Raw genomic sequence first — 16,841 nt, forward strand, 5'->3', positions numbered from 1 at the left:
CGACATCTCAAATTGAAGAACGTCATAAAATATATTTATTTTGTAGCATATGTACTTACTTTACAGTAAGATGCAGGAGCAGCTTAGCTACCATGGCTATGACTGTTAGCGTTAGCAGAGCAGCTAATGCGTAGATGGTCCACACTATAAAACATGACATGTATATTAGTGACAGACAGTAAAACTAATGCAGCCTCATAATTACAGTTGTACAAAAAGGTTATCACTAGCGAAAACTCAAGTAGGCCTACTAGTATAAACAGTGGCTAGCTTTAGAAATGTAAAGCACAGAGCTAACATAAGCTAAAATTTGAAAGCTAACAATAAACAATTAACACGATAACCATTTCGCCAGCTCCTACATTATAGTAATGTCACTACTGTAAAATCATAATGAATTAATATTGGATCTCCCAAGGAAACTTTCACCGTATTCCTGGCAATTTTGTGAAGCAACATTGTGAATATTGTGATTTTAATGCACTTTATACTTGGCTATTCGGTTCCTTAAAGTTTTGTTATCTTTAATATGTTTAATAGCATTTCTGATTTAAATTTTAGTAGCAAAAATGGTTTCAGAAGACGCTCTGTAGCATTTTTCATACACACCATGCAAAAATATTTAATCCAATAAATTCTACTGTTAAAAAGCTTTGGATCAGTAAGATTTTTTTGAATGTTTTTAAAAGTTTCTATTGCTCACCAAGGCTGCATTTTTTTATTTGGCTTATTACAATTTTAAATTTTCATATATTCAAATGTTTTCTATTTGAATATATTTTAACATGTAATTTATTCCTGTGATGTTAAAGCTGAATTTTCAGCATCATTACTCCAGTCTTCAGTGTCACATGATCCTTTAGAAATCATTCCAATATGCTGATTTGCTGCTCAAGAAACATTTATTATTATTATTATTAATGCTATGTATTATTGCTATGTATTATTGCTATGTATAGATGTATTTTGAATCTGGTTAACTTTACCATGGTTAACTTTAGTAATGGTAAGGTGATAAATCACACTTTTTTTTTCAAGACAGTATGTAGTGAAATTGTTACGTAATCTCACCAGGCTATCAGGCTTTGTCTAGTTGGTGATGGTATCTAGTATAAAAAGTAAGTAAGAACTGAAGCATAATAAAGAGAACTGGACACATACTGGTGCTGTGGCCTGCGGTCCGATCTGGTCCTTGCCACTGACCTGGCATGTTTGCAGGACTTGATGTGATTACATAGTACAGGAGGGAGGATTTTCCACTCTGACTGGTATTTGATTTTGCTGTAGTGCTTCCCGTATGTGGCCGCAATGTACTGGCGTCCTCTTCATCACCATCAGCATCCTCTTCCACAGGTCTGACTTCTTGATTTCTAAAAGCTGTGGGGAGTTAATATGTGGTAATCAGCCAATGAAACACAAACAGAACACAAAAATTCATTATTAAGATATGCATCATCTGATTAAAATTCATAACGTCTCTTTTGACGTCCTCCAAGATATTACGGAGAAAGATTTCTAAGCTCTTTCAAAATAACATCACGTCTTTTATTCGGCGTTGTAGACGTATGTGGTGTTTGAATCAAACTCTGCCTGCAGGGGAAAAAGGCTCTGTGAATAGTGAAAGCCAATTTGCTTCGCTGACCTTTTCTTTCAGAAAAACCTTTTTCCATTTCATACTTCCCACTCCCTTTTATTCTTCTTCAGATTGTGGTTATTGAACTCTGCCTCCCAAAACAACACAACAGAAAATGACAGCGTGTCTGAAAATTGTATAGATATAACAAAAGTGTCCAGAGAGTGCTGTTTACACATTTTTGGCTTCTATATATTTATTTTTATTACTATTTTAAAGTTGTAAAAAAGCAGAATGTGCTTTAGTGAAATCATTCATGATGCATAATTTTAGAGTTATGTTGTTTTTAGTCTGTGTCTCCAATTATGTGCTAGTGTAGCCATAAAGTCAATAAAATACACTATTCAGATAGTCTTGGTCAGAAAAAAAAAAAAAAATTAGGTCTCTAATGCTCACCAAAGCTGCATTTATTTGATCAAAAATACAGTAAAAACAGTAATATTGTGAGAAATTCTTTACAAATAACTAAAAAGTTGTAAATGTAAAAAAATAGCTGTAAAAGTTTAAATTAAATTAATTAAAAATTAATTTAAAAAAAAACAAAAAAAATTCCTGTGAATAGAGATGAATTTTCAGCATTATTACTCCATATGAAAGTGGACAGTCAAATGTTTCCAAATATAGATCAAAAGGAATCCTCACCATGATAAAGAACAGAAAATCCCTGTGCCTCATTTGTCCTATCCGAGAAAAAATACAAAATGACGAAGTCTGCAGTGACGTTCACAATGTCCCGCGGTGGATTGCGGCCATCAAATCGTGCCACCACCTGATTGGAGTAGCCATCCAACAGTTCCACCATATCAGTCTGGTCCACGATATTGAAGAAAGTAAAGTTGAACAGAATGACGGAAGCTCCTGGAACCTGGAAGAGCAACATGACAAAGATAAGACCGCTATCAGAATGCCAGATACATATGATGTGTTTTGGCTGTACCAGGCTCTCTCTCCATTAGGATATTAAAACATTAATTGTACCTGAATGGTCCAGTAGCAGACCCTGCCAGGTTTGTATTTGTCTGGGAAGTCAGGAGAGTAGATTACTGCAGAGGGTGATGTGTAGTTTCCTCCACAAGCACCTACTTTTGCTATAGGAGAAAAGTGACAGCTTCAGTTTTTTTCCTTAACTTGGTCATCCGTGTCCTTTGCACAGGTAATGAGACTATAAAAACTTACTGTCAAAGACTATGACACGACCGTCGCCTCCACATGGCTGGGTGTGATCTCCAAAACACACATGGTTACACTCTGTGCTCGGAGCATCACCGTGACGGTGATAATCAAGGTCATTGCCACAGAAACAAGCATAGCCTGATTCCATACCGGCCAGCTGGAAAAAAGACGAAAAATAATCAGGGACTCATAATTCTCTCATACCTGGACAATCCAAGGGTGCCGGCAATCAGAAAAGCAAGCAAAATACAATATATATTATTGATTTCATCCCACACAAACAGATGCACATGATTACATCTTGAACAAATATTGATTTTTTTTTTTTTTTTTGCTGAGTCATTAACTGTGGAAAAAGGACAAAAATCATAATTCTATGGAAAAGGTTATACAAGTATTATTAAATGTATATATTCTTATTAGATTTCCATTTATATAATACATTTTTACTACATTAAAAAAATTATATATATGTACTACTATACATTTATACTATATAATTTTTTTTAATGTACTAAAAATTGATTAGTATATTAATGAAAATCTAATGAGAATCACCATAAAGAATAATGGGAATTACAAAATAAATAAAGCTTAATTTAAACATGTAAGCTTAATTTTTAGTTTTTGTTAAATCTTGCATAAATTTAGACTTTATGCAATTATAATTTCTCATTTTTTGTCTTTTGATTTTGGGATTAAATGTGACCTAGACATGTTTGTAAGATTCGCCCATAAAGATGTAACATAAAATATATAATTTTAGCTATAAAATCTGACTGGATGAGCCACATTCATAACTGTTGTGAAGTAACCAATATATGTACCACGCATGATTCTATATTAATGTGCCAAAACGTAGTGATATTAATGAATTATATGGTCAGGTGGAAGATGCCTACCAAACAAAACTCTTTAAATGTGGTATAATCACTTTAATGCATTCTGTTCTATCACTTGCTATTGACTGCATTTCCCATGGTGAAATTGGTACCTTGTATCTTTGGTTGCGGCAGAAGCTGATGCAGTTCTGAATGGTGAGTTTGTTGGAGGTCTGGTAGCCTCCGGACAGAGGTGCAGGATCGCCGCTATCCTTAAAACAGCCCAGATTACCAGGCACTGAAAGAGAAAGAGAGGGAGATTTATCACAAACAATGCAAATATACTGTATATAAATCACTGGGAAACATGACCTGGGCATATTGGGGCCTTATGCCCATGTAGAAATTTAGAAACATCAGCTGCTAATAAATGTAGTAACAGACACACTTGCAAATCATTAACTTCCCTCTGCCGGTAAATCGTCTGGAAACGTGTCGTAAAGACTGAGGTGTTTTATGAACTATGATTAAAACAGCACGCATGGCCCGAACAGTGTGAGAACGGAGAGTGTTGTATGCGACTAAACCTCATCCTAAGGGAATGCACAGATGGATTCTGGGGGGTTTGTTAATTATGAACTGAATGAGGTCTCAGGGTGAGAGAAAGAAAGAAAGAAAGAGAGAGATAAATAGAGGAATCTAGAAAATGTCTGAAAGTCCATATCAGTGCCATCAAGTGTATGTGTGTGTGTGTGTGTGTGTGTGATTGTCTACATGACACAACCAGAAACCAGCTCTCTAACCAGCTAAAGACCATCTTAGTTCAGTTCAGTTGTTTTTTGGGGGGAGTGCAAGGAAATATAGCAACTAGGGCTGGACGATATGACCAAAAATATTATCACAATATTTTTTTTCCATATCATACAATATCGATATTTATCATGATATTCATTTACCATTAATGGGGAAGGAAAACTTTCACATATTTGTTAGACCTTCAGAATGAATGTAAACTTGAATGTAAACTTGTTGTAAACTAACCTTTTATAGCCCCATGAAATCCATTTTATTTTTCCCTAAATTGTGTGTTTTCAATTTTATTGTATTTTATTTTTTTAATGCAAATTTATAGAAACTTTTTGAATATATAAACAATTGAATCAAGCTTTTAAAATGTAAACAAATGAAAATATCACAAATAATTTACAAAAAAACTGCATTTTTATTTTTTTGTCAAATAAGATGCTGCACAACAGAACTGAATAAATGGATGAAAAATATCTTGGTTTTTCTCAAATAAAATGGTCAAAAGCTTGTGAAGTGACTCTCAAAGCTACGGAGCCCCGGATATGACATGCAGGAAAAAAATAGCAGGCTAAATTGTGCGCACGATTTAAGTTTTTTTTCTTGCGTGTCATGTGCGTGGCTCCGTACTACAAAGAAGCTCTGGAGATGAAGTTCATATATTGAGACGGCAGATGCTGAAAACACTGTGAAGCAGTGATGTGTGGTGGTGTTTTAAAATGAGGAGGCAAAGTCCTCAATATTTTATATATATTAAATCTAAATGTCCCTGTGACACAATTGTCCTGGTTAAATAAAAAAGAGAGACCAAATACAATTCTAATATGTATTTTTACACTATGTAATGTATAAATTTCATCAAGTTAGTGTTTTTACGCATTTTTACATCTATTCCAAAATAATAATGATTATAGTATATATATTATTTGTGAATTAATGTTCAGTTTTTCTTTTTAATAGTCAATTTACTTTCAGCAGTCATCAAGCTTGTACACACTGGTCAGTAGTTACAGACATGAAGACGTACCTTTAATTTCACCACACTGATTGCTCACTAAAACCCTCCGCAGTCATCATGCTTTCAGGCCATTTCAAGTTTGATTTTGACATGACATAAAGCGGTGATATCTAAGTTAGAGATGGGCGATACCACTTATTTTGTTTTCAATACGATACCGATACTTTCAAGGCCAAAATCGCTGATATCGATACCGATACGATACCTCTAATCTGAATTTAAGTTATTAAATTATTGAATTACTTTGAGTAAAATGGGTAATGGTACCCACTTAACATTATATTTTAAAGGTATTTTAACATTCAATATGCCTTAATTGCAATTTATTAGATTATATTTTTGTTTACAATGTTTATTTGTAGTGGTAACCATGGAAATCTACAAATACTATAGGCTTGAACTATGGTCACTGTAGTAATGGTTCAGTTTCATAAGGGACTGCCAGTGACAGGCTGTTGCACCCATAAAATGCAAACTTTGTATTCTGACAGTGTAGTTACAGAACACCAATATGAACTTTTAATGTTCAATTTAAATAAATGTAATTGCAAAAACTATGTAGGCTACAATTTCATTTTGTTTGTTGTGAAATAACTCAAACATATGTTGTTCTGTCTGCTGTTAAGCATTGTTCTGGGCTGCGTTTCCCAAAAGCATCAATGGATTCTTACAATGTTAAACGCATGCAGCTGTTTGAATGTAGTGTCGGCAGTGAGCGAACGCTCTCTGTGATTGATTGGTTCTGACTTGCAGCATTTGCGTGTTCGGATGAGCAGGAAAATACTTCTACTACACAATTATTCGCTAACATAGGTTATTTGTCCAATTCAATGCATATTGTATGCATTAAATGTATTGTTAATTAAACAATATCACAATATCATATTTAAAAAAAAACAAAAAACACCTTTGTATCGATATTTTTATACATCAGTATCGATACTTCATATCGATATGTCCATCCCTAATCTTAGTGACAGTTGTTTACTTACTTTTTAATTAGTTTTCCCATTAATGCCATCACTGTCTTCATTCAGGCCAGTTCGACGAGAACACGCATGAAAACAAGAGGCGGGATTTATCATCCAATCATAGCACAATCATATCCAATCATAGCACGATGGAGGCACAGCCTCCTCTCACGAGACTTTCCCCTATTCATTCTGTTACCCCCCACTAAATCCACCGCACGCTTTAGGGGTTCTGCTTTATTTCTATGTGACAAAGGGAGGCACGAGAGAAGCAGACTCCCTGCTGTAACTTCACCTGCTGGTGTCGCTGTTGGACAGTTTTTCTTTAGAAAAATAAGTGACTTTTACACTTTTTAATGTCAAATTTTGTAATATTTGCATTGTTTTATTTCTGTAATATCGATTATTTTCTCATCCAGTTTTTTTGAGAAGGCACTGCCTCCCTAGCCTCCTCAGGGGAAACGCACCTGCTGTGAACATCAAGTGTTTTGAGTTTGTGCACCGTTCATTCTCACATGGCTGATGTCGCGTTTATTTCTGCTGTGTGATAAGCTGTTAGATTAATCCATATCTAGTAAAAATGATTATCTCAATATGATATTGTTTATCACCCCGCCATAATAGCAATCACCCAGAAAAACCTAGCAACTGCAAAGCAATGCGCTAAAATCATTCAGAACACACTAGCAACCACACAGAGCCATTCAGCACACACATACATGCCTTTTATGCAAAAAATGAATGGATGATTGGGATTTGTTTGTGTGAATATAAGTGTATGTGTTCTATCTGAAGAGTTTTGAAGAACCATCTGGATGACAGTGTAGGTTAAATAGTGAAAGGTTTGATTGCAGACTGGTGATAAGGATTAAAAGAACCGTCTCAGACACACCAGAACTCTCCAAGAACACATCTCAGCACAAGTCAGCACTTGCACAGGCCTTGTTCCGCTCGCTGGATACAAAGAAAAGTTTTGTTTTCAAAGGGATACACATTGGGGCCAAATCAGGCCACACACACACGCACACACACACATTCAGTTTCTCTGTGTGGGTGTGAAAGTGTTTTACTGAAATATTTTATGCTGTTTGATGAACAGTGAAATTACTGCAGGAAAAGTTTAATAATGAAGTTTATGCAGTCAGTCAAAACACAAACACACAGATTAACTACTACAACAGATCGTAGAATTCATCTCCATATAAACAGATCTCGAGGGGGTTTGATGAAAATAAACTGAAACAAAGCAATTATTAAAGGCAATGTCAACTTATAAATACACGGAGGACATACTGTAAACTTTTATAACATATTTCCCTTGAAATCCATCTTTGTTACAATTTTTTGATCCAAAAACAGGACTGTTTTACACCATTTCAGTGACCTTTAAAATTAAATAGGTGGCTTATTTTAAAGGTGCCATAGAATGGAAAATTGAATTTACCTTGGCATAGTTGAATAACAAGAGTTTAGTACATGGAAATGACATACATTGAGTCTCAAACTCCATTGTTCTTTTTATATAAATCTCATTTATTTAAAAGACCTCAGAAGAACAGGCGAATCTCAACATAACACCGACTGTTACGTAACAGTCGGGATCGTTAATATGTACGCCCCCAATATTTGCATATGCCAGCCCATGTTCACAGCATTACACAAGGGCAGCCAGTATTAACATCTGGATGTGCACAGCTGAATCATCAGACTAGGTAAGCAAGCAAGAACAATAGCAAAAAATGGCAGATGGAGCAATAATAACTGACATGATCCATGATAACATGATATTTTTAGTGATATTTGTGAATTTTCTTTCTAAATGTTTCATTAGCATGTTGCTAATGTACTGTTAAATGTGGTTGAAGTTACCATAGTTTATTACTGTATTCACTGAGAGCAGACTGTCGTTTTTTTTTTTTTTTTTTTTTTTTTCATTTTTAAACACTTACAGTCTGTATAATTCATAAACACAACTTCATTCTTTATAAATCTCTCCAACAGTGTGTAATGTTAGCTTTAGCCACGGAGCAAAACCTCAAACTCATTCAGAATCAATGTAAACATCCAAATAAATACCATACTTATGCAATTAGACATGCTGCATGATGAACACTTTGTAAAGATCGATTTTGAGGGTGATATTAGCTGTCTGAACTTTGTTTATGCTGTTTATGGCAGTCGCGAGCTCAGGGGCGTGGAGCACGAGAATTTAAAGGGGCCGCGTGCTGAATCGGCGCATATTTAATGATGCCCCAAAATAGGCAGTTAAAAAATCAAACACATTCAGGAGACACCTTAGACTTATATTACAGAAAAAAAAAAATTTTAAGAAAAAAAATCTATATACACACTAATGTTCAAATGCTTAGGGTTGGTAAGATTTTACATTTTTGAAGTAAGGCTATTATGTTCACCAAGGCTGCATTGCTGCATTTATTTAATGAAAAAAATACAGTAATATTGTGAAATAATATTATGATTTTAAACATGATTAACACATCATGATTAATTGCATCACACACACACACACACACATATATATATATATATATATATATATATATATATATATATATATATATATATATATATATATATACAAACATATTACGAAACAAACTTTTAATGTTAGATGCAATTAATGCGATTTTACAGCCCTACAATTGTGACATATGCCATGACCATTTCTTTTTTGGATCTTAGTTTCCTTAAACGGTCTGGGTGGATTATGGAGGGAGTAAAATCTCATCAGTATAAAAAAAAACAGTATACTAAAAATCTAATATGATTTGTTTGATAGATTGTGTTGCATAATACAATATTTGCACTTTCACTAAAGACAAATTAGGCTCTAATTTCAAAAGAGTAAAGAAAGTTTTCCTTTGTAAGCAAATATAATATTACTCAAAATGACTATAACATAAATGTTAGCTATACACTATAAGTAATTCAACAGACAAAGACTGTGCAGAGCCTACAACTTTCCTGCTTGTCTAAACACAGACATGTTCAATATAATCCACAGTCTGTTCCTCTTATTAATCAGAGTGTAAAAAACCACCACAAACTGCAGTGCAGCATGTTCCTCCCCCTCATAAATCTGGAACAATGTCCACATGAGCGGTGTTGAGTCAAACACGGGCCTGTTCAAGTGGACTGGATCTGAAGATGATCCATTGCTGCCAGCGAGGAATTTCTGGGTGGAAATTAAATGGAAGACTGCATGTAATTATGATCATTAGATAGAGGACAAAAGCCTTAATTACACTGATATGCTTTTAGAGAGAACAGAAACTCATTTTTCACTCTCGGATGCCTGGAGAAGAGGGGGGGAAAGAGAATATTTCTCTTGGCTGTTCCTTTGCCACTTCAATGGCAATAGCTCTGAACTTGAAAGCAGGACATTCTGCTCTCCAGGGCTCATGCAAGATTAAAGACTGCAGGTCTTCTGCTTCTGACAGAGTGATTGTACTTTACCATCAATTTATCTGTCCTTAACCTCTCATCACGCACTGGGTTTGCTTCCCCCTGCACAAAAAAGGACTCATCTCTTTCACTGACACAACTGCTGTTTTTAGGCAACGCCATGTTTTTTTAGTTAACTTACCTCAGAAAACTTCAAAAGAGAATTGCAGAATGTACCTCATGCAGTTAAGATGTGCTGAACAAGGGTAACAACTGCAAATATCCATGCTTTAAAAGTAATACAATCGACTTCAAAGTGTAGAGTGGAATTTGAAGATTTTATAAGGCGCTTGGCTGGCGAACGCGATGGCATTACGTGTGCTAATGTGCCTCGTTTAGACTGGCTCGCATCCAGATACGGCTTTCAGGAAACACACAACTTTCACAATGGAAAGATGCAACACATGCACACACACACACATCTATTTTTTACAGGCCTGCATCTACATCTCAACATGGAAAGAATTGGAGTCTTAAATTAAACGCACTTGGGAATGTGGCTGGTTCCACTGCTGAAATACATAAAATTATTAAATACTTCACAAAAACACACTGTGATATTTGATACTACGCAGGCCCATGATGAAATATCTATTCAGCGTTTTTTTTTTTTTTTTTTTTTTTAGTTGGTGGTTTGATGGTGTTAGGGGGAAGCTAAGGAACACTGATGACATTTACAATTGTGCCCTTGAGAAAGACAGTAAATCACTTTAGAGGAAAACTATCTGCTAAATGACAACTAACAAAAGAAAGAAGAAAACTCGCTCTACCTTGATGTACAGCTTATAGATCGCAACAGTTTGAAAAACACATCAGATTATGATCTCATTCCAGTAATGGCATCTGATTGTATAACAAATGGCAGTGACCTTTTCATATTGCAAGTAGAGCTGTAAAGCTAACATACAAATTTAGTGTGACTCTATCATGTTCTAACGTTTTTTAAATGTTACTACTTGTTCCAGAACATTCAGAGAACATTCATAAGATTCAAAGTTAGTTAGATGCAGGTCAATGTGCAAGATATGACACAGATGTAGAGGACAATGTGTATCATCTCTGAATTAACATAATTTGATAAATTATTAATTAATAAGCATATCGATGCTGTCATGCTGGAATGTGTTAAAAAAAGCAATTTTGATTTCATTTTGACCAGCGTAGTTATTGTTAAAGGCACAATATGTAAGTTTCGCCACTAGAGGTCGCTTATTCAAAACAATAACAAAGACGTATTATCCCGACGGAAAGCAATCCGATGGGACTAAAGCAGAAATCATGTTCATGGATGAGCTAATAATGTATTCAATTTTTATTAAGGTTACTGTGGTATGAAGCTGGGTGGGGCTGGAGACATTTTACACTACTGTTTTTTTTTTTATGCTTGTATGCCACAGTGGGCCACTGCCGCTCCTTTCGTTTTGTGGTTTATTATTATTTTACAATTAAAGTCACATTTAATGTCCTCTTTCTTCTTCCTTGTACTTTTTTAGAGTTATATTTGGTCACATAGAGTGGGTACGGAAAGTATTTAGACCCCCTTAAATTTTTCACTCTTTGTAATATTGCAGCCATTTGCTAAAATCATTTAAGTTCTTTTTTTTTCCTCAATAATGTACACACAACACCCCATATTGACAGAAAAAAAAAACAGAATTGTTGACATTTTTGCAGATTCATTAAAAAAGAAAAACTGAAATATCACATGGTCGTAAGTATTCAGACCCTTTGCTGTGACACTCATATATTTAACACAGGTGCTGTCCATTTCTTCTGATTATCCTTGAGATGATTCTACATCTTCATTTGAGTCCAGCTGTGTTTGATTATACTGATTGGACTTGATTAGGAAAGCCACACACCTGTCTATATAAGACCTTACAGCTCACAGTGCATGTCAGAGCAAATGAGAATCATGAGGTAAAGGAACTGCCTGAAGAGCTCAGAGACAGAATTGTGGCAAGGCACAGATCTGACCAAGGTTACAAAAAATTTTCTGCTACACTTAAGGTTCCTAAGAGCACAGTGGCCTCCATAATCCTTAACCCTTTGAGCAGTACGGTCCCACATATGGGATTTTTATTTCAGTGCCCCTGGGCGTACGGTCCCACATATGGGATTTCGAACGTTCAGTGACATCACATAACTGCTAGATACAAACTGTGCTTTCGCGCTCTGGCTGCGAGATGAACGCACGCAGCTCTTGTCATATATCACAACTATGCAGTGTTTTCAGCCACATAGCGTTTCTTTTAAGGTTTCAGACATTTAAATACGCATAAGCACCATTAAAACAATATATTTAGAGTTTATAAAATACACACTGATGTCGGACATCAGTGGAAGGAACAATAACAATCCATTCAAATACAATTTGCCGATATTTATTCATATCAGACACACATAATGGGCCTTAGCAACTATAAAGTTTACTCTATTATTCTTCCAGTTCACCAGCCACTTACTTGCTTATATTTCAGGAGAAACGGATGAATTCACCTGCTGTAAATCCGACTGACAGGACTATGTGAACTGCGGGGCAAACTAAGATGGCGGCGCCCATCTCGCATTATAGATCAAGATAAAGATCATTTATAAAGGCTTTTAAACAACAAAACGCACGCACTTACACATATTTGAGGATCGGAATATCAGATAGTTGATGACATGGTAAGCAAGTTTGTGAATTTTTTAAATAAACAAGGAAAAACAAAATAATAGCGATCCATCTGTCATACAGTTTTATTGTGGCTGCGTTCAGCGCTCGTGACAAGCAAGACGCGTCGCTATGGAAACATTAAAGGCAAACGTTCTAAAATAACGGTCGCCTTAAAAAAACTCACTCTGGGGGGTCAGTAAGAATATTTTAAACTCACTGGCCAAACTGAGCTATCGGGGGAGAAGAGCCTTGGTGAGAGAGGTAAAAAAGAACCCAAAAGATCACTGTGGCTGAGCTCCAGAGATGCAGTCGGGAGATGGGAGAAAGTTGTAGAAAGTCAACCATCACTGCAGCCCTCCAGTCGGGGCTTTATGGCAGAGTGGCCCGACGGAAGCCTCTCCTCAGTGCAAGACACATGAAAGCCCACATGGAGTTTGCCAAGATGGTGAGAAATAAGATTATCTGGTCTGATGAGACCAAGATAGAACTTGTTGGCCTTAATTCTAAGCGGTATGTGTGGAGAAAACCAGGCACTGCTCATCACCTGTCCAAATTTTCTGTCAATATGGGGTGCTGTGTGTACATTAATGAGGAAAAAAATGGACTTAAATGATTTTAGCAAATGGCTCAAATAAAACAAAGAGTGAAAATCTGAATACTTTCCATACCCACTGTAAATGCACATTACTTTATTTCATTCTAATGACTGCAAGTGCTGAATTACTACTCAAAAAGGTCACTTGATGAATTAAAATCGTGGGGTAACCAGTGCCCAAGGAAGTCAACCAGAAGTTGAAGTCGGCCGCGTGCTGCCATCTTGTAGCAGAACTTCACTCGTGTTAGCATCCCCATTGACTCCCATTCATTTTGGCGTCACTTTGACAGTGAATAACTTTACATCTGGGGTGTTTAAAGACTCAATTTGTCCATTATTTTTTTCCAAAGATACACAACAATGTATAAAGGGCTCCATTACCTTCTATGTTACATTATGGCCCCGTAGAAACAGTTTTTGTAAAAATAAGCTAACGATTGCGTCATAACCACTCGACTCTCTGTCGCACAGTAGAGAAATTACCGTACAGACAGGAGGAGAAGCTTGCAGACAATCGGGGAGATTATCTTAATATGGCGTACTGGCGTTACATTTTAAAATACTATACAAAATAATTAATCAGAATACTTACTCCTGCTCACTCACGCCAAAGAACTCCCCACTCAAGCTCGCCGTCTCTGCAAGATTAACGATGGCAGTTTGCACGCACAGCCACTAGAAGATTTACATCTGTCAGACAGGTTGCGGACGTCATCAAGCTTAGTTTGAGTCTGCGCGTCAGAAACGGAAGTACTAAAAATCGCTAAAAATGGGCTTAGCTTGGCTCAATTGAGTTCCAATGGGGTTGCTGTGTCCATTTCTTTTACTGTCTATGGGGGTAACGCAGCGCTGTTTTACTCAAAAACATTTGAGTTTGTTGAAAGTTATGTTATAACGTTATTCTGTGCGTTCGCTCAGTAGCTAGTATGAAACACTTGTTGCACATTACAGTAATCTAGATCGATGTTAGAATATCATATTAATAAAAGCTGGATGACTTGTGTTGCTAAATGGCATGCAATTAATTTTGAAATATATTCTATGGTGAAGAAAATGCTGTTTTACTGTTACTACAAATAAAACTCTTTCTGATTATGCTATGTTAGCCACTTGACAATATAGTGTTGTCTCTGAGGCATGGTACAATTACTTGCGGTAAATCAAGAAAACGAGATATTCAAACAATAAGACTAACCGTGTTTAGCTATATAACAATGACTAGTTTTCTGTCGATAAAGGTATCCAAACAGTTGCTCAAATGTCTAATGAAGCACATAAAAACATATTTTGCGATTCCATGGTTTCATGCGGAAGTAAAAAATTGAGGCTAACACGGATATGACATCATTGACAGGCGACGCAATTACAAAGTCCGTTACACTGGTTAAAATTGCTGATTTCTCTGGATTTAAATATTATATAAACATTGTTCTAGTGGTTTTTGGATATTTTAACCCAAAAATCTTACATATTGTGCCTTTAACTAAAACTATTTATAAAAAAAAATCTAATTGAAATGTTGAAATAAAATAAAATCTAAATATTAGATGAAAACCTTAAAAATATATATCAAAATATTCATAAATAGTATAATAGTATATAAATAATACTAAAACAACACTGATGTTGACTTAAATGGCCCAATATCTCAGAAATGTAGTCAGCCTGTACTCCTTTGTATCCACGTGTAGCATGTACTTAGATAACTTTTGCAATTCCAACCCCGATCCTTAATCACAAGGCCACAGGCACTCATGAATTATCCCCAAGAACCCTCTTCTGAAGAGTGACAGTTCCACTTACTCTCATCTTCAAAAACTCTACAGCGACAGTAAATGCCCCTGATAGTCTCTTAAGCTCTGTAGAACCGCTGATATTGTTCAGAGCAGAAACATTGGTCTCTGGCCTTATATTGCACATCATATCTCAGCTGTGGTGAGTCATCCGTGCTTTTCACAATTCAGATTTTCATTATTGCAGGGCTTGATGGGGGTGACGCAAGAGTGAAAGACGTGTCACTGAAGTCCACTGAAGCAGAGAGGCAGACATAATAGCATTCAAAAGGAGAGCAAGAGAGAGAAGCTGACAAAAGTAAGAAGGAAAGAAACACCCAGATAACAAACACAACAACATCAAACGCTGCAGATCTTGGCAAATGCACTTGGCAGAAACAGTGGATAAGCGTGTCTGAGAGGGCCTCTCTCTTTCCCTCTTTCATTCTCTCTCTGTGTGTTATTAAAATAAGGTAATTACAGACATAAATTCAGATGACATCTGTGGTGCGTTTTTTCCTCTTTCTTTTTGCAGAGGATTGTGGGTGTTTCTTTTTTCCAAAATACATTCATAAGTTTCTGTGCCACACCCTGCAGACTCTGCCAGGAACACTTTTAGTTGAGAGCTGAGATACACTTGAGGAGAGGGGGTGAAATAATAAAGAGACATCTTGTTATTGCTAATACGACAGTCTGTCTTTCTAAATGTTTAAAGGGGTAGTTCAGTCAAACATTTGAATTCTGTCATGTTGTTCAATACCTGTATGACTCTGTCTTCCACAGAACACAACAGGAGAAATTTTTTAAATGCGCTGCTCGCTCTTTTACTATGGAAGCTTGTTTCCGCCACAGAATAAAACAATTTAAAAGAAAATTACAACTTTTTATCTCACAATTCTATATTTCGTTCTGGCAGTAGTGAGTTTACATCTCGCAATTCTGACTTCTTTTCTCAGAATTGTGAGAAGTGGCGGCTGGTGCAAAAAAATGTAGGTGGGGCGCAATTTTTTTTTTATTTTTTTTAAGAAATGCAGGAATGAATAGGCTAATTGTTAAATAATCATTTAACAAGTGATATAATAATGTATCATTACTGCTAATCTAAAAAAAAATGGAAAATTCAGTATTTAAAGCATGCCATATGGCTGGGATCTAAAAAGAATATATCTGTATTTAATTAAAAAAATATATATTTCACATTCTGCCCGATATTGTCCTTGAAACAATGTTCATATTGAAGGCTATAAAAAACAAACATGAATGTAACTGTGTACTATATGCTATATTATGTGCAAAAAAAGGGGTCAAATCACATTAGAACTAGGCTATATTCTAAAATTGTAACTTTACAATCTAAAAACAAAATGTTTTTTAAAGCAGAAGTTAAATACACTAAACTAAAAATGAAAATAAATAAAAACAAAAGAACAGACTAATTATTATTATTTTGAATACCCTATTAACAGTCACTTTACACAGTTACTGCTATCATACAAATACACTTGGTTGTATTTTCGAAATTCTACATATGGCATAATTATGTTTTCCAACAAAAACAAATTTTCAACAACAAATATTTTTAGCAAAATGTTTTGACTCAGATTGAACTCCGTCTGTTTGGCGCGCATGCTCGCGCCGGCGCTCGTTCACGGAAGTTTGTCTTGCTGAAGGCTCGTCCACGCCTGACTGCAAAATGGAAATATTTTCTCGACTTTCTAACATTTGCAGATGGAGAATATAGCTGTGAAATGTAAATATGCACTGAGGAAATTATTGGATGTCACTTCAGCTTAAAAAAAAAAAATATATTAATAGAGGTCTGTTTGTTTCCACCAATCGCTGCACAAGTTAAGGTTACGTATGATGACGAAGGCACGTTAGTGCGAGCCCTCCCGGAACCCATAGAGATTGCATTGCAGTGCCTGCAGTT

At 35.7% G+C, this 16,841-nt stretch overlaps 1 protein-coding gene across 2 annotated transcripts in view; it reads right to left on the reverse strand.

The window, feature by feature from the left end:
* Window positions 1-16,841, reverse strand: part of kremen1 (kringle containing transmembrane protein 1) — a 76,293-nt gene that overhangs the window by 2,506 nt on the left and 56,946 nt on the right. The window contains exons 4-9 of one of the 2 annotated variants that reach the window (XM_067407438.1): window positions 3,801-3,925; window positions 2,810-2,963; window positions 2,612-2,721; window positions 2,276-2,498; window positions 1,204-1,377; window positions 60-144 (exon numbers count right to left, since the gene is read on the reverse strand). In XM_067407438.1, coding sequence (XP_067263539.1) covers window positions 60-144; window positions 1,204-1,377; window positions 2,276-2,498; window positions 2,612-2,721; window positions 2,810-2,963; window positions 3,801-3,925 — 871 coding nt within the window. Of the gene's footprint in view, window positions 1-59; window positions 145-1,161; window positions 1,378-2,275; window positions 2,499-2,611; window positions 2,722-2,809; window positions 2,964-3,800; window positions 3,926-16,841 lie in introns of both variants that reach the window. The other variant, XM_067407437.1, reaches the window with a different exon arrangement.

Source organism: Chanodichthys erythropterus, chromosome 13 (genome assembly GCF_024489055.1).
Source record: "Chanodichthys erythropterus isolate Z2021 chromosome 13, ASM2448905v1, whole genome shotgun sequence".
NCBI classification, from domain to species: domain Eukaryota; kingdom Metazoa; phylum Chordata; class Actinopteri; order Cypriniformes; family Xenocyprididae; genus Chanodichthys; species Chanodichthys erythropterus.